At 35.5% G+C, this 18,868-nt stretch overlaps 1 protein-coding gene across 1 annotated transcript in view; it reads left to right on the top strand.

Moving 5' to 3' along the window:
* LOC150088173 (tRNA-splicing ligase complex subunit RTRAF) overlaps window positions 1–18,868 on the top strand; it is a 124,388-nt gene that overhangs the window by 79,793 nt on the left and 25,727 nt on the right. The window contains exon 6 of the mRNA XM_090370600.1: window positions 1,393–1,464. Within this exon, the coding sequence (XP_090226726.1) occupies window positions 1,393–1,464 (72 nt within the window). The remainder of the gene's footprint in view (window positions 1–1,392; window positions 1,465–18,868) is intronic.

Genomic DNA, 18,868 nt, shown 5'->3' with positions numbered 1-18,868 from the left:
TTGTAAAGTAGAAGGATCTTCAAGAAAATCAAAAACGAAAATCTGACCCATTGTACATCAGTTTTTAAAATGAGAGGTGAATGTTTAGTGGACTTTTCACCACACTTCCCTTTTTAATAGTGTGTTCAACATTTATTTAAATTTCAGTCTGGTAAAAGTAGCATTTCATTATTATTTTAGTGCACAAATTCTGCAAAAATTAATAAAAATTTGTGAAAGATAAACTTTCCTTAATGATTTTTGAAGAAACCTGATGTGATTAAAATAAATGGAAGTCATTTTTGAAATCAGCATTAGAAAATGATTCAGAAACCCCCCTTACTGAGAAAACATCAGTGAATTTTTTCAAAATGCAGAGTACTGTAATCAAGTGCTCTGTGGATCACTGATGGCATTTGTTGCACCATGCAAGGGTGAGACTACTCATTTGCAGTTGATGTTTGACTTATACTACTCTCCCATGAAAACTGAAGCTGTGCAGCTCTATTCATGATGTATTCATACAGACCTCAACCCCTGAAGGTGCCTTAAACTCTTGGTTGATATGTTGCAGTGCTGATGAAATTGTTGACTGCCCTTCTGAGTACCGTCTAATCACATGGAATGAGCTTCTCTTGTCGTCTTGTGTATTTCTGGATTGTAGTGGTGCTGGTACACTTCCATCTTATAATAGCATCACCAATGGTCAATTCTGTGTAGTTTGGATATAGGCTGTCAGAAATTTTTTGAATTGACAAGCTAGTTTTGTGATGTCAGACAGACCCCCCTTTCCCCTCACAGTCAGTTAACTTGATTCTACATGATAAAAGCCAATTTGTCTGGCTCACATGCCTTCCTTATATATACCAGTCTGAGTTAATTTATATGAGAGGGTTTATAGATCAGCGAAAAGATAAAAAAAAAAAAATTAAAATTCTAAACAGTTTGTCTAGTTCTTGAATTTATTCAAACTACCTACTCCCACAACATCAGTTGGATGGAAGTTTGTTCCAACAATCAACTACCTACTGGCCAAAGGCAGACTTCCCCATATCTATCCTGCGACTATCCTACCTCAATTTAAATTTATGTCGCCTTGTTGTGTCTGAGCAAGGGGGAGGTCCATCAGCATTTAGCTTAATCAATCCATTCAAAGCTTTAAACAGCTCAATCTGATCTTGCAGGAGCTTGGTCTCCAGTGCAACAATTTGCAGAACTGAACTCTTTCCTGGTAAGAGTATTCCAGCATATCCAGATCTTTAATAAAATGAGGCCTCCAGACCTGTGCGCACTACTTGAGATGTGGCTTTAAACATTACCTTGTACAACATTATAATCACCTCCTTATCCCTGTTGCTTAAAATTCCTGTATGTCATTGATTTAATAATGAGAAAGATGTCATTTCTTTTCAGGCAATCTGTAACTTTGTGAAACAGTATTTATCAACTGAAGCAGTTGCTAATTTGAAAGATAAGAAAAGTGAAGTAAGTGTTTTTTTTTTTTTTTTTTTTTAAGTTAAAAAAATTTGAATATATGGATCTAGGGTTCAGAGTTAATGCTTGAAGTGTATTCAGAGCTAATGATTCAAGAAAATAAAAAAAATATATATATATTTAATGAACAAATGAAAATTTATCTTCCCTTTCATTGTTTTTACTTATGAAATATTTAATATCAGTATTGCTTAAAGATTAAACTTATAATGAAATAAAATTTATGGAATTGTGCAGGAGGTGGGATCAAAACCAGGAATGCTAATATAGTGTTTCATCTGCAGTTTTGAGTCCTATCTTTCCACAAAGTTCTGTTTAAAATAAAAAGGCATTTAGTGTAGTTAGACTAGATAAAATTTTTCTTAATAATAAAAGGGTTAGACTAAATGGAATTAACTCTGTAATATTTGTTGTTTTATTGTTAGAACCTCAGTTTGTTGTAGTCCTTTTGATTACAAGTTGAACTTGAGTGTGCATGCTATTTACAAACACAAAAGTGGTCATGCAAGACCTGTCAGGTGACTTGCAACAAACCACCTTTTTTTGTTGTTGAAGATTGGTGGCTAAAACTTACTCTGCCTTCCTAAATGACCTAGTTTTAATCAAGTGTTTTTAAAGCAGTATTTTGCAGTTTTCACAGTAATTGCCTGAGAGAGAGAGAGAGAGAGAGAGAGAGATGTGTGTGTAGAAGTAACAACAAATAAAATTATAGGAGTTAAAAAAAGTGTCCACGTAATTATAGTTAATGGAAAAGCATCAGTTACATTTGCCTCTAAACTTGCTAAACTACTATCTAAATAAACCATAGTCTCATCCTTGGGAGGATTATTTTAAGTTTTCCAGGATTAATTATCAGAAAAAACATGAGAATTCTGAAAGGAATGTCCTTTCATTATAACCATTCTTGGGCGCCTCCGTAGCCAGGTGGGAAGGAGCAGCAGTGCGTAGCACACGCTTCTTGATTAGACCGGGGTTCGAGCCCGTCACCACCAAATACGGAGGATGCGGAAAGGTCAGGAATGACCGTCGCATATTCACGGAGCAATATGGCCTTAGTTGCTGATGCTCCTAAAAACCAAATAACAAACAAACAAACAAACATAACCATTCTTAAATTTTTTTTGAAGAGCTTTGGTTGATGAAAAATGTCTAGTTTTAGTTTATATATATATATAATCCAATTAATCCAAAAATTAATAAAGAAATAAAAATATATATTAAAAATAAATAAGAAAAATAGTATGAAAGCTAACATCAGTGGCAGCAGAAAAGCACAATCCACTACATGTTGCTTATAATAAGCTAAATTAAAATAGGATATTTGCCAGTATCATGGCAAACCAGTAGAGTGAAAAAGAACTTAACCAAATAAAATAACATAACAATAACAGAAAAATATATATGGGGGGGGGGATAAAGAAGAAAAGGGTAGTGTTGAAGCAACATTCCTAAAATAATTTAGAAAATTAAGCCAATTAAAAGAAATATAGTGGTGCCCCCCTGAAGGCACCCGTTTCTGAATTATGTGAAATCTCACTAAAGTGGAAATGTAGACTAACAACATTACATGACCAATTAATAAAATGAAATAAAATAGACTGACCATTATGCATCATCTCGACAGAGGACCACGAGGCCAATAATAGTCAGGGAATCTCTGCATTTTGAACACTAAACAAATCCATGCAACGACGGTATGATGCTAAGATCAGACCGCTGATGCAATAGATTTGCATAGCGGTGGTCCCTATGCAGCGAAAAATAATAAAACAGAAAGCCTAGTACTCGCATGGCCAAACCACATCACCGACAAAACAGTAGTTGAACTGAAAATATATAGAAACAAATTAGGCTATAGATGGCGGTACGAACGCAGCGTTGGCAGATCGTCACGCTACCCCCATGTACATATAATCCAATTAATCCAAAAATTAAATAGACAGAAATAAAAATATATATTAAAAATAAATAAGAAAAATAGTAGGAAAGCAAATATCAGTGGCAGCTGAAAAGCACAATCCACTACATGTTGCTTATGATAAGCTAAATTAAAATAGGATATTTGCCAGTAGTATGGCAAACCAGTAGAGTGAAAAAGAACTTAACTAAATTAAAAAAAAAAAAAAAAAAAATATATATATATATATATATATATATAAGTAGAAAGTGTAAGTAGAAAGCAAAGAAGGGAATGAATGAACAGAACCGGAAATTGAAACTATGGAAAACTTGGAAGGTACGTAAAATAATAAAATAAAAGGAAGTACTTAATGCTGTGAGTCCCACGATTTCGACGTCTTCTTCAAGGGTCAGCCATTGAAACCACAGGAAGGACAGCAAGAAGTAAAGCCTCTGAATCTGAAATGAAATATATGTAGTGTGTGGTTGAAACAGTGAAGCCATATTGAATTAAGCAGTAGTGGTAAGCAAGAGTAACACTAATATATATTTCATGGCTGACCCGGCAGAGAAAAGATAAAGAAAAGAAAATAACTTACTGGAATACCAAAACAGAAGTTATGCTGGTATACAGTGGATGGAGACACTCCACGCTGCCAAGGCAAGAAGCCAAAGGATTAATGCTAGTCAGATCAAAGTATTTATGGTATGTCGCAACCCCCCAAGTGTTGGGAAAGGGAGACGATAAGTCAGACAAAATTAAAATTAAGAGAGTATATTGAGAGATTGCCATTAAACAAATGAAGTAGGTCCCAGGATAGAAGAGAAAGATAAGCTTTCAAAGTAGCGGTTTCTCTTTCATGGGGTCATGAAAGAGAAATGGGGTCAGCAACCTGAGCAGGATCATCAACAGTGGAACCATCAATATAAGTAGATCAATTTAATTCATCCTCTTTCTTTTAGTGTTTACATAAGTAAAGAAGTCTTTGCTGTTTTTCTTTGCATGATTTGCCAAAGATTTCTTGTAATCTGCCTTTGCTTGCCTAACTTCCTTTGTGACTTAATTACAGACTAGCTTATATCTATCATAGCCTATGTCTATGATTAATTCCTTGAATGCTGCACATTGAGAATTTGTTAATGGTACCATCAGTTGGTCCCACTGCATAGAATTTTAAAACTGTGTGAAACCACTGTAATCACCTTTACGAAAGCAAAAACCCTTCCCTTCACCCTTGACAGTAGTTCCATCTTTAAGTAAATCCCACCTCAATTGCACTGTAATCGCTGCCACCTAATGGTTGTTTTATTTCCAGATTCTTAATGCTTGAATAATCACTGCTGATAATCAGATAGAGAGTATTACCTTCTGGTTGATTTTTTTAACGTGCTGCTGTAGGAAACAGTCATCCAGTAAATCTACAAAAGTCTTGCTAATGTGTGTGTGTGTGAGCAACCTACTAGTTCCATTCAATATCTGAAAAGTTAAAATCTCTCATTATAAGAAATGCTGATTTACTGGCCCACTGTTTCTCTGTACAGTTGTTTGTTGTACTCATGAGTCAACCCACAAGTTCCAGATATTGACTGGAACTTGTGGATTGGTCGCTCGCACACTAGCAAGACTTTTGTGGATTTATTGGATGACTTTTCTACAGCAACATGTTCGAGAGGCAACCAGAGGGAGTAATAATCTTGATCTGATTATCAGTAGTGATTCTTCGTGCATTAAGAATCTGCAGGTAAAGGAACCACTGGCCGACAGTGATCACAATTTATTGATGTGGAAATTATTTAAAGATGTAACTACCATCAAGGCTAAAGGGAAGGGAAGGGCTTTTGCTTTCGTAAAGGTGACTACAGAGGTCTCGGACAGTTTTTAAATTCTGTACAGTGGGATCAACTGATGATGTTACCAACAGTGAACTCTAAATGGGAAGCCTTCAGGGACTTAATTTTGGAGGCTACTAGGCTTTTCATTCCAACGAAGAAATACTGTTCAAGGTTTAGGCCTAAATGGATGTCAGATGAATTAATGAGGCTAGTGGCAGAGAAGAAGAATGTGTGGGATGCATATAAAGTATCAGGCGATACAGAAGCCTATGCCAGGTATAAACTATGTAATCAAGTCACAAAGGAGGTTAGGCAGGCAAAGGCAGATTATGAGAAATCTTTGGCAAAAGATGCAAAAAAAAAAAAAAAAAAACAGCAAGGAGTTCTTTACTTATGTAAACTCTAGAAGGAAAGGGATGAATCAGATTGGACCACTTAACATAGATGAGTTGACTATTGATGATCATGCTCAGGTAGCTGATAAACTGGATGAGTATTTTACATCTACATTCACACATGAGGAGTTATTCAATGAAGGGAGTGCCAGAAGTTTATCAAATGCTAACAGGGAGCCAAGTCATTTTGTAATAACTGAGAGAAAAGTGGAGGAGAAATTGTTGAAGTTAAACATAAGGAAGGCACCTGGGGTGGACGGGATCTATCCAGTTATATTGAAGGAGGCAGCAAGGGAAGTAAGCAAACCCTTAGCCATAATTATGAGAGCTTCCTTGGACTCAGGGGAGGTCCCCATGGGCTGGAGGTGTGCAAATGTATCACCAATTCACCAAGGAGGTTCAAAAGGTGACACAAGTAACTACAGACCTGTTAGTTTAACTTGTTTTCCGGGGGAAATAATGGAATCACTGGTTAAAGAAGCATTGCAGGATCATCTAGAAAAGGCTGCAGTAATAGTTAAAACACAGCATGGGTTTGTCAAAGGGAGATCTTGTCTGACCAATTTGATTGCTTACTATGATGTGGGGCGCCTCCGTAGCCAGGTGGGAAGGAGCAGCAGTGCTTAGCACACGCTTCTTGATTAGACCGGGGTTCGAGCCCGTCACCACCAAATACGGAGAATGCGGAAAGGTCAGGGAATGACCACCGCATATCCCGGAGCAATATGGCCTTAGTTGCTAATGCTCCTAAAAACCAAATAACAACAAATAACAACTGTAATGTGGTCACAAAGGAACTGAATGCCAAAAATAATTTTGATATCATATACTTGGATTTCAGGAAAGCTTTTGATACTGTTGCATATGGAAGACTGCTGTACAAATTGGAGAGGTATGGCATCAAGGGTAAGCTGCTACAGTGGATAAAGGGATGGTTGAGTGGGAGACAATAGAGAGTGGTAATCAATGGGCACTGCTCTTCGTGGACAAATGTTATTAGTGGAGTTCGCCAGGGTTAGGTGTTGGCCCCATTGCTGTTTTGTATATTTATCAATGATATTAATGAAGGTATATCAGGTTTAATGTCCAAGTTTAATGTCCAGATGATACAAAGGTTGGCAGGGTTGTTAACGACAGTAATGACAGTATGCTACTCCAACTGGATCTAGATAAGTTGGGAAAATGGGCTGAGAAGTGGCAACTGCAGTTTAACATTGACAAATGCAAAGTACTGCATATGATGCAATAATTAAAGACCAACACCAGCCAGGAATTAAAAATTTTACTATAAAAATAAAATATACAGAATATAATGAAATACTGTGATACACTATCGGAAGACTAAAATATTACAATAAAATAAACTACGATAAAACGTTAAAAATGTAGTTAGCAATAAAATTATCTAAAATAAACTGGATTAAAAGCGATAAAACCTTAAGCTTTCGGAGACTGCTGTCTCCTTCTTCAACAGTGTACTATTAGTGCAATGACACATCCTTAAGTAGCAGGCCCATGGCACTCATGCACGTGGTCCATCAGACACGTGGTCGGCATTCCCCACGTGCGCATCGGAAATGGAAGTGGCTTGGGAGCGTGTCAAACAGAACCGGTCATCCCGTCTGAGGACAACCACCTCAAACAGGGGGTGTAAACGTATCCCCCTGTCCCTGTTAATAGTATTACGACTGGATGAACCGATTCGCAAGCTCTCAAGCCACTTGCGTTCCCAAAATCCATGGCATGGTCCGTAATGACCGCATCTTCAGGGGAGAGCCGATGCTGCTTCTCCCAGAAATGCTCTGCCACAGCAGATCTCGCATAATTAGCAGTCTTAATAGCGGTCATGTACTCCCCAGACGGTCTTTTAAACGTCGCCCCATCTCCCCCACATAACACTCCTCACAATCCGGGCACTTAGTCTAATAGACCACACTACTGTTCTATTCTTATTTGGCTTACTTAATATTAATAACTGGACAGTACTTATACGTTAATTTAATACCCTTTGATTTAAAATGAATACTACGAAAAAGAGTATAACGTATCATTTTCATCAAGAGAAAAATGTAGTCATTTGATTTGCAATGCTTCCATGGCTATACCCAAAAAAGGAAATTTAGAAAGGCATTTCAAAGCGCTCCATGGTAAATAACAATCGGATTTTTTGCCTAATAGTGACAGAAAAAATAATTAAAAGAACATAAATCCAGATTATTCGCACAGCAAAATTTCTTTGTGACACCTAATTTACAATCTAAAGCAGTAACTGTACAGCATCATTTAAAGTGAGTCATCTTGCAAAAAAAAAAAAAATGCAAACCATTTTCTGATGGTCAATTCATCAAAGACGTAATTTTAGAAATAACAATCTTTTTGAAAATTTTAAGAACAAAAATGAAATTAAAAGAGCTCTTCAAGATCTGCAATTATCTTGAAATACTGTGATGCGACACATCACAAAAATGAGTAAGAATGTGAGCAAACAATTGTGTGCGAATTTATAACTAGATGAATCTACAGATTTCAGTGATACAGCTCAGTTCGTTTTTCTTCATATGGTTTTTGATGATTTTGCCACTAGAGAAGAACTGCTGGGTATGGTTTCGTTAAAAGAAAGAACTAGAGGTCTTGATATATTTAATGCATTCAAAAATTTTATTGAAAATATTAAATTACTACTATTTAAGCTCATATCAGTAACAACAGATGGAGCTAAAGCAATGACGGGGCATCTTAACGGATTCATCGCGTTGTGCCAAAAGGATGATGAACTCTCAGATTTTTTCAATTACCACTGTGTCATCCACCAAGAAGTGTTAGCCAGGAAAAGATTAAATACTAAAAGTGCTATGGACATTGCTTTCAAAATCATGAATTCCATCAGAGGACAATCTCTTCAAAGGAGACTTTTCATAATGCAACTCGATGAAAATGAACCAGATCTGATACTACACACAGATGTGAGGTGGCTGAGTCGGAGTAAGTTTCTACAGAGATTTCGAAATTTGCTGAATGAAACAAAAAAAAAAAATTGATCAAAGGGGAGATGATTATCAGCAGCTACAACATATGGAGTGGTTGTGTGATCTGGCTTTTTTGGCAGATTTTACCAGTAAATTAAGTGATCTCAATTTGGAATTAAAAGGAAAAAATAAATGTGGGTGACATGATTAGTAGTATTTCTGCATATAAATATCAATTTTTGACAATGGCCAAGGATCTCAAAGAAAAAAAAATTCGACCATTTTGCAAATATGCAAGTTCATTTGCAAAAATATCCCTTTTTTAATTTAATAGTGAGAAATATATTTCTGAAATTGAGAATGTTGTGGATGAAACCAGATTCAGTGATTTTAAAACAATTGAAGACATTGTTCTAGGTGGTAGATGACTTTCATCAACCGGTGAAATACCACCATTTTTGTTTATTGGAGGCTTGAAGTGGTGAAACCCATGTTTAGTCTCTAGAGCAAAGTTTCCGGCATCCCCCTCCCCCCATACTTCTCCTTCAACCCATGCACGGTACTAAGTACTATAGGTTTTGATACCTTTCGTGTTTGGGGTTTTCATAAAAAAAAAAAAATAAATAAATTTCTTATCCATTTAATGTCGATTTAGATACGAAACAAATTGCAAAAAAATCGCTGGAGATTTTTCAAATGGAGAAAATATTACTTGAAAATGAAATTATTAGATTGCAAAACGATATCTTCCTAAAAGCCATGTCATCAGAAAAAGACTTTTGGAAATATGTTTGCCGAGAAAAGTACTGTAAAAAAATCAGGAATTTTTCAAAAATTCCTGTTTTGGTTCCACCTATCTATGTGAATCGGCCATTTTAAAAAGACGAAGAATTGCTCTACTCTTACAGACTTGCATACAGAAGATTCTTTATAGTTGGCCTTACCACGGTATATCCCCGATTTTGAAAGCTTGGCATTAAGACACAAACTTCACATGAATTAAAAATTTAAATACGTATGAATTTAAAATAAGAATTCTCAATTGTATTGAATTTTAAAATTTATAAACAGCATTTTTCAATTGTTGATCCCCGATTTTGAAAGTTTAGCATTAAGACACAAACTTCACATAAATTAAAAATTTAAATACGTATGAATTTAAAATAAGAATTCTCAATTGTATTGAATTTTAAAATTTATAAACAGCATTTTTCAATATATGTTGATTAACTTTTTTAACCATGTGCAATGAAATTCTTGAGATGGTAGATAGATCGTGGCACAAATTAAGTTGGCCACCCCTGATATATAGGAATTTTGCTAGCAGGGACAGGGAGGTGATAATCCTGTTATATAAGGCAATGGTCAGGCCACACCTAGAGTACTGTGTACAGGTCTGGAGGCCTCATTTTAGGAAGGATGTAGAGTTGCTAGAGAGAGTACCAAGAAGGGCAACAAGATTGGTGAGGGGAACCAAGAGTTGCTCTTACACAAGAAAGGTTTAAGTTCTGCAAATTGCAGCGCCTGGAGAGTAGGGACCTGCGAGGTGATCTGATTGAGGTGTATAAGGCCTTGAATGGGTTGAGCAAGCTGAATGCTGACGGGATTCTTAGTCTTGCTCAGACTAAGAACCTGAGGGGGCACAGTTTCAAATTGAGGAAATATTGTTGTAGAATAAATGTGGAAATTTGCCTTTAGCCAGTGGGTAGTTGATTGGTGGAACAGGCTTCCATCTTTTGTTGTGGAAGCTAATAGCCTAAATAAATTTAAGGCTGAGCTGGACAGGCATTTAGAACGAATGGAGGGATGAAATGGGAGGGTTTTTTTTTTTTTCCCGGCTGATGCTGCATAAGCTTGCTTTCTTGCATTGTATGCCTCTACTAATGCTAATGATGCCTATAACATATTCCTATGCTCATTTTTGCTTTCCTAATTCTTATGTCACAGGTAAAGAAGCAAATATCTCTGAATTCTTTCTCTGTTTAAAAAAATTCAAATGTATGACTGTTTCTGACTGCTGCACAAGCAGTTCTTTTATGTAAAGTTGATTGATTTGGGATTTGCAATGTGGCCTAAGTTTCCCTTGCTCCAGAAAACACCATAACAGCGACACCTTATGTCACACCAAACACTCAAAATTCACTGGCCACCCATGTGCAGGGGCATATTCAGTGGTGGGCAGAAGGGGTATATGCCCTTCTTTAACTCTAATTTTTTTTTTTGAATGCCTCCTGCTTTCTAAAAAAACTCACTGGTCGCAATGCCCCCCCCCCCTTACGATGACACCTGGACATGGTCGCCATGCCTCCGTTATGATGATACCTAGATACGCCACTGCCCATGTGAACCGGATGCTCTGCCTTACATTTTATGTACTTTTTAACTAAAAGCAAACCTCCCCCCCCCCATCATATCTGGTCCTTTCTGTACAGACAGGATGGGAGGGTTCTGTAGCTCTACTCTGATCATGCAGATCTGTTCTGCAGCGATCATGCATGCTGAAATGCCTGTTTTGTGCTTGTGAATTACAGTGTGTAATATTGTTTGTGAGGTTTTGAATTCTGTGTTTATTGCAAAGGTTACAGTACTTCTTAATTTGAATTTTAATTAAATATAATTTCAATTTTTGCTGAGCTTATTGGTGTTTATTATATTTTTAATGATAGATTATGGTACCAATGTTATGAATGTCATTGTGAACTAATTAATGATGTTATCAATTGTTATAGAGCTTCTGTTTTAAGCTGTGTGCAGTTGGGATTATTTTTGCATTTCTGAGTGTAAATTAAAACTGGTATTAAATCCATTTCAGAGAAGGATTTAATACCAGGCAAATTTTACTTACACTGGATAATACTGATTATTTGAAACTTTGAATTGTATAACAGGTTGCAACTGTATCATAGTTTGATATTTGCTTTAATAGTATAAGTCTTTGTAATTAGTGCTTTATATTTTTATTTGGAGTTGTTTGCATTAACAAGCTTTCTCAATATATTTACTTTCAATTATTATTGTATTAAGAGGTTGGAACATCTGATTCCCCCCTTTAACATTTAAGTTCAAGTTTTCTTTTCAGTTTAGAGTTGAATTTTGAGTTGTAAATTTATAACTCAACTTTAATCTGATTTGTGGTTACTATTTAATTGCTAGTGAGATATTTCTTTGCTCTGGTAAAGATTGTCATTGCATATACTGTGGATTATTCACTATACTGGTAAACAGGTTTTGAAAGAGTTATTATAACAGCAATAGAGCTAGCATTGAGTTAATATGGATGGTAAAACTAAGTCATCAGAAATCTATGGCTAATTTGGAAGGAGAAAGGGAGAGTCCTCCACATCCAAAGATTCCCCAAACCCAATCAGACATCAGAAAGTTGTATAATTTTAGGTATGGCACTGACTGGTAATTAAAGAATTATCCAAGACTAAGTGGGACATCTGATCTTCCAACACAGAGTTACCCTTAGATAAGGATACTTATTTCATGTACCGTCTAATTCTGAATTAGTTGTGGAAGAGGACAGAGATAGAGATTATAGTCCAGGGCACATGGGTTAGCGCAGTGATTTTCGACCTTTTTTTTTTTAATAATGGCACCCTTCTATATATATAGACAGCCCCTGTATAACATGGTACTTATATAACTCGGTTAGAGAATTTCGTAACCTCGCATAACAAAAATTATGATATTAGAGTCCCCCGTAAATGATTACATCTACCTATATATTTAATTTGTCTGTAAATTGCATGTGTTCTCTGGTCGATTTGCCTGTTTGCTGGATGAAAAAACCCCAGTTTCGGGGGGGGGAACACCTTGCTATATATGCCTGAGACCGACTAACTCAGCCACGGAGTAAAAAAAGCGCACTGAAGTTTGTTCATCTTCGGGATTTGAACCCGGGCCTTTTCCACATGGTGTGGGAAGGACAATGGTAATACCACTGTGCTACTCACACTGACTAAACCTTGCATAATAATAAAAAAAAATTATATTAGGGTCCCCTGTAAATGATTACATCTACCCATTTATTTATATTGTCTGTAAATTGCATGTGTTCTTTGGTTGATTTGCTGGAAGAAAAAACCCCAGTTTCTGGGGTGGGGGGGAACCTTGCTATCTATGCCTGAGACTGACTAACTCAGCCATGGAGTGAAAAAAGCCCACTAAAGTTCCTTCCGTTATCAACAGGATTCGAACCCAGGCCTTTTCCACCCGGTGTGGGAAGGATGGTGATGATACCACTGTGCTACCCATGCAGACAAACCTCGCATAACAGGGTCTTTTTGAGTTTTGTGCGAGGAAAACTTTGTTGTTATGTTGGACGTAATTTTTCAACGTTTCCACTCTTTTTGAATCCCCGCTGTTGACTTGCTAGTCAAAAAAAAAATTATTGAGAAATCCTTGTATTTCATTTTGTTGGGAAATTCCCGTGTTGCATTCTGTGCTATTGAACTTGTGGAAAAATCTAGATTTCAAAGTTTTATTACTATTGGGTAGCACACCAGGCCATCCTAAAAAATATTTAAGTCATCCAAACATTGAAGTTATGTTCCTACCGCCACTTTAAAACTCATTCCATTAGAAAATCGTTACAATGGATTTTGTAAAAAATTGATTTAGAGTCTATTGAAGTAATGGAGGCATGGAAACATTTCTCAATTGTGGACTGTATCAGAATCATAGCTTTATCACTGAAAGAAGTAAAACATTAAATGCGTGTGGAAAAATAGAACGGTGTGATAAACAGAACTTGCTACGTTGGTAGGAGGGGAAGGTTTTGATGATATGACTACTTAAGCCCTTGTGGGTAATACAGTTGATAGAATCGCCCTCCTCCCCATACCAGCTGGAAAAGACCCGAGTTTGAATCCCTTCGATGAAGGGAGGAATTTTTATGGGTCTTTTTTTGCAACATGGCTGAGTTAGTCGGGTGAGGGTAGCATGGTTTTCCCCTCCCGTAAACTCGGGTTTTTCTGTTTCCTGCAAAACAGAAAATTGACCTCAGGACACGTAATTTATAGACAATATACACAGAGTAACATAGCCTTAGTCGCCGATACTCCTAAAAAAATACGATTACTGAAGGCTTTCAAGAATCACTGGTAGAAAAAGAAGCCGGCGTATCTGAGATTTGGTACAAATGGCATCAGAGGTAAAATCAGATCAATTCAGAGGATGATAGTGCAGATGAAAATTCTAAACTTCCAAATTTTACACTAAAAAGCATACGGGAAGGCATAAAGTTAGCCCAGCAGTTAGAATCTTATTTTTGAATGCAGATTCTTGAATGAAAGAAGCCCGAAGTTCAAATGGGAGCTTCAAAAATGCTTAGTTCCATATGATGAAATTCACAGAGATTTATCAAGCAAAAGCAAACAAACCCAGATTACTGATTTTTTACAAGAAATTTTTCACAAAATCTAGAATGGTGTATTTTTGTTAGTTTTGTTAACGTAATAGTGTATTTTTGTTAGCTTTTGGAACGTAATCCCCCTTTTTGTACTTTTTCTTAGTTCCATATAACACAGTTTCACACAACACAATATTTTAAACCTAATAACCGTGTTATTATTATTATTAGCTATATGGCAAGGAAGCCTGAGGCTTATGCTGCACCAGCAAAAAAAAAAAATTCCCGAGTTACCCTGAGAGAGAGAGAGAGAGAGAGAGAGAGAGAGAGAGAGAGAGAGAGAGAGAGAGAGAGAGAGAGAGAGAGAGAGAGAGAGAGAGAAGTAGAAGGGAATCGCCAAGAAAGAGAAGAATGATGATATCCAGCTCAGGGCCCCTGGGTGTGCCAAGCCCATGCTCACCAGATGTGAGCCCCTGGGGTGAATACAAATTATATATACTTATATAATAATTTTATTCTTTATATAGAGGTACTAAATTTTAGTACCTCTATATATATATATATATATATATATATATAAGAATAAAAAAACATAAATCCTGGGGCACATATTTGTGTCTTGTTGAGTCTCACTCAACAAGGGAGCACAAAAGGTTAACAGTAACAAAGTATTCAATATTATGTTAAGGTTAACCTTTGACATGACTGTGTGCAATCTTTGTGTAATGGTTTCATTACATACAATATTAAATATTGTATGTAATGAAATTGTTATCTTTTATAATGTGAGGTTTTTGTATTTTTATTTTTTTATTTTGGAACTAATAAATAGAATGACAGCTGACATGTGTAAATACTGTCATTGGGATTTATGTTTATGGAACACAATAAGGATGAACCTTTTTATAATGAAATAAATACAGTAAACCCCCGCTATTCGTGGGGGATTATGTTCCTGAGAAATGCTGCGAATACTGAGTAATGACTCCCATAGTAATAAAGCATAGTTGCTAATGCTAAAGGGGTTCCGTTCCAAAGTATGAAATATATATATAAGAAAAACTAGTCTAAAATTTTGTCTATGTATGTATGTATTATATGTACCTTCATAATATGACTATGTACATAGACAGACAGTACATAGTGAAATGCAAGCATATGGCATCGAAATGAAAATAAGAAACAATTTAATATTAAATGTAATATTTATTAGAAATTTCAAACCAGCGCCTTTGCTAGCTGAAAAACTTATCCCGCCAGTGCTATCACCAGTTTCGCTAAAGTGTTGATAAAGGAGTTTTGCCTTTTCATGAATGATGAGTGAACTTAACGGAATCTTATTTTGAGTTCGGTCGCCTTTTCCATTTTTTCTAATTTAACATCACGAGTTACAGAGCAAATTTTTGAAGCAATTAGCACGTTTTCACGGACACTACGGCGGATTTTTACTTCCGATTTTTTGATTGATCGTACCGTTGACTCATTGATTTTATAATGTTTTGCCACTGAGGAGACACTTTCACCATTAGAAATTTTGTCTAATAACTTAATTTTATTCTCTAATGTTATCACCTTCTTTGATCTTTTCACATTTCCCTTGTTATTCGTATCCATATTTTTGTGCGGGATAGAAAGAACTTGTCCACAATAAAGTCACTTTCTTCCGTTAACACACTCAAAAAAGTCTGTTTTACACTGCAAAACGGTAGATTTTTCACTTTTGTAAGCATATCAATTTATAAATTGATAAATTTATTCAATACACTCAATAATTTGGAAAAAAATCCTCTCACAATTGAGGAGATGCTTTCAGTGGCTAAGAACATTAAATTAATGTCCAGGGCTTGACTTGCGAGAGAATATTTTTATTCTTCGATTTCTTCAATTAAGACCATTAATTTTGCTTGCTCTTGCAGGAAAGCTTGCAGGTTTCCTGCAAATTTGCAGGAAAATTGCCTTATTAAATCTTTGGAAAATTGTCTTATTAAAATTAATCAAAAAACCTGATAAACCAGTAAAAAACATTCTCAATCATACAGACCCATTGCTCTTTTGGAAAATCTTGGGAGGTTACTGGAGTGTTTAATGGCTTTGCACTTAACTGATTTTCTGGTTACAAACAATTTAATTTCTTCCTGTCAATATGGGTTTTTCTCAGGTAAATCTACTGAAGATATATTGGTAGACTGACCAACATATAAAGAATTCTGGTTCCAAATATACCTTAGCCATTTTTTATAGGCTTCGATGGCATTTTCGACACCCTGTGGTGGGAGAGTGCCCTTGAATGTCTTCGTTCTGCTAATTGTTCAGACCAACTTTACCGGCTTTTTAGAAGTTACTTTAGTACGAGAGAAGTAATTGTAAAATCAAAATTTCAGCAAGTCTCTAGGCAGGTATCATAAGGGTGTCCTCAAGGATCCATCCTGGGACCACTCTTATGAAATATAGTCCATATAGTCTTAATAAGAATGGTTATATTGTTCTTTTGATGGAGTTAAAATGATAGCTTATGCAGATGGTCTCACTATTATTGTTGGTGCACAGTCACAATGTAACTTAGAAACTTTTTGGCTCCAAATTAGATTTAAATCAGCCTCCTCAGATAAAAATAAATGGTGCACAAATTCCTGTGGTGAAAGAAGTGAAGTATTTAGGCATTATTGTGGACAGTAAACTAAATTTCCAGTAGTATTTGAACTACATTTATGCAAAAATAAAGAATTTCACACAAGCCATATTAAGAACTTCAAGAGTTGTGTGGGGATTGTCCCAAAGAACTATGTAGATTTTCTATGAAGCAGTCATCCTCCCTATTAGTAGTCTATGCCACCAGAGCATGGTAACATATGGCAGTTATAGTCCAGAATTGTGATAAACTAGCATCTATATAAAGAACCATGTTATTTGTTATCCTAAAAGCATGTCATACTGTTTCAGCCTTGGCTTTACAAATTGTGGTGGGTACACTTCCCTTGGATTTATATGTAATCTATTGAGGACTGGTATATTTGTATATCTATCATAATCTATCGAGGACTGAGGTGCCTCCATAGCCAGGTGGCAGGAGCAGCAGTGCGTGGCATACACTTCTTGATTAGACCGGGGTTCAAGCCCTTGCCCACCAAATACGGAGGATGCAGAAAGGTCAGGGAATGACCACCGCATATCCCCGGAGCAATATGGCCTTAGTTGCTAATGCTCCTAAAAACCAAATAACAAACAAACATCGAGGACTGATACTTTCTTACTTCATAAATCTACTTATAAATGATTTTCCACGAATATGCATATATCTTTTTAATTTAACAGAGCATGGCTCTCTAAATAAGGAACTTTACAAATTTGGTGTGTCCCGCACAGACTTAGCATTAGACTTGTGTGGTAATACAGAAAATTGGAATCATTTATTGTAGGATGTCACTTGTTTAATGATTTTAGATTTTCCTTTTCATAATTGTGGGTGTTCTTATTCCTGGTCAAGAGTATATTTTAATACAAAATAGTGATTACTTAAAAGCTTTCATCAGGTTTGCAGAGGATGTGTTTACCAGAAGACATCTTTACAGGAAACAAGATGTCTCTTCATTAGGGTAAACAGCATATGTTAAATAAGAAGATCAAGAACAGAAATAGAAAATATGGAGTATAATAGACTTGGTTTTATTGGGTAATAATGATGGATATGATACTAGATAGTTCTTAGAATGAGATAGCATTTTAGATAATTTAGTAAATGATTGAGGAAACCATTGATAAATGATATGATGATTACTGTTGTTTAGTTTATAATGATAGTGAAGAGTATAAGCTTAATATCCTTTGATTATTTTAACTTATTATTCATTTGATTATTATACTTCATGATATATCATAGTCATTGCCAAGCCAAGATTATCTTCAATAATGTAATACTAATTACAGTGATACTGCACAACAGATAGATTATAGACAAACCCTGTATTTTTCATGATCTAGTTTTTGTATACAGCAGAAGCTGTTTACTCTACAGAACATGACCTGCTGTGTACAATTCAAGTGTCATAAATATTATATAAATCAATTAAGTAACTGTACATTATGTATCATTTTTATAGTTATTTGCTGTTTCTGAAGATTAATAGCATATATTGAGGAAAAAAGGAACATTAAGAGTAAATTCTTCTACTATGAGTTATTCTGAGTATGGCAGTGAAAAAATAAGGAAGGGGAAGGGAAGAAAGGAGAGAAAAAGGGGAAAAAAGTTAGGAGAAATAAAGAAAAAGGGGGAAGAAGATGAAAAAACAAAAAGACAGTATAATAAAAATGAGTAATGCAGTTAAAATAGGATTCTGGTGCTGAGCTTAGTAAAGTAAATTTTGGCCACAACAAATTGATGATTATAAATGGGAATTTATTTATTTTAATAATTTCTTGGGTTATAAATACTGAACATAGACAAGACATTGTCTGGTTAAACTAATTAAATAAGAATTTCATGACTAAATTAGGATTATTATTAAATCTAGCTTCAGTCATTAATATCAATAATGAAGCAGCTTTCTCATTGTTATGTTTTGATTATTGATATTTCATATTTGTTACTTTCTGAACTTTTTATGATTTGAAGTTTTTTATTTTATTTTTTTCTGAATTGCACTGTAACTGTTTAAATACATTTTAACTCTACCCCTGTTCAACCTTAATTACTTTACTTGCGCAGAAGATAATTTTTAGTTGATTTGACTGTGACCTTACTTATTTCAACTAATGAGCCTTCAACTTCCTATCTTTGCATCTCTATCTGATGATTATGCTAGTCACTATCATGATTGAAGCTGCATACTTCAAGTATCTGTTAGTTATCTGGAAAATTATTAACTTAGTTAATACTTGAGTAAAAGTGAAATCTACAAGTGAAAGAACTTTTTTATCTACAGCTTTTATAGGTTGATCTGTGAACTGTC

This window comes from Mastigoproctus giganteus, chromosome 3 (genome assembly GCF_048544385.1).
Source record: "Mastigoproctus giganteus isolate SK-2022 chromosome 3, ASM4854438v1, whole genome shotgun sequence".
NCBI lineage: Eukaryota > Metazoa > Arthropoda > Arachnida > Uropygi > Thelyphonidae > Mastigoproctus > Mastigoproctus giganteus.
This window is presented reverse-complemented; position numbering and strand designations above follow the sequence as displayed.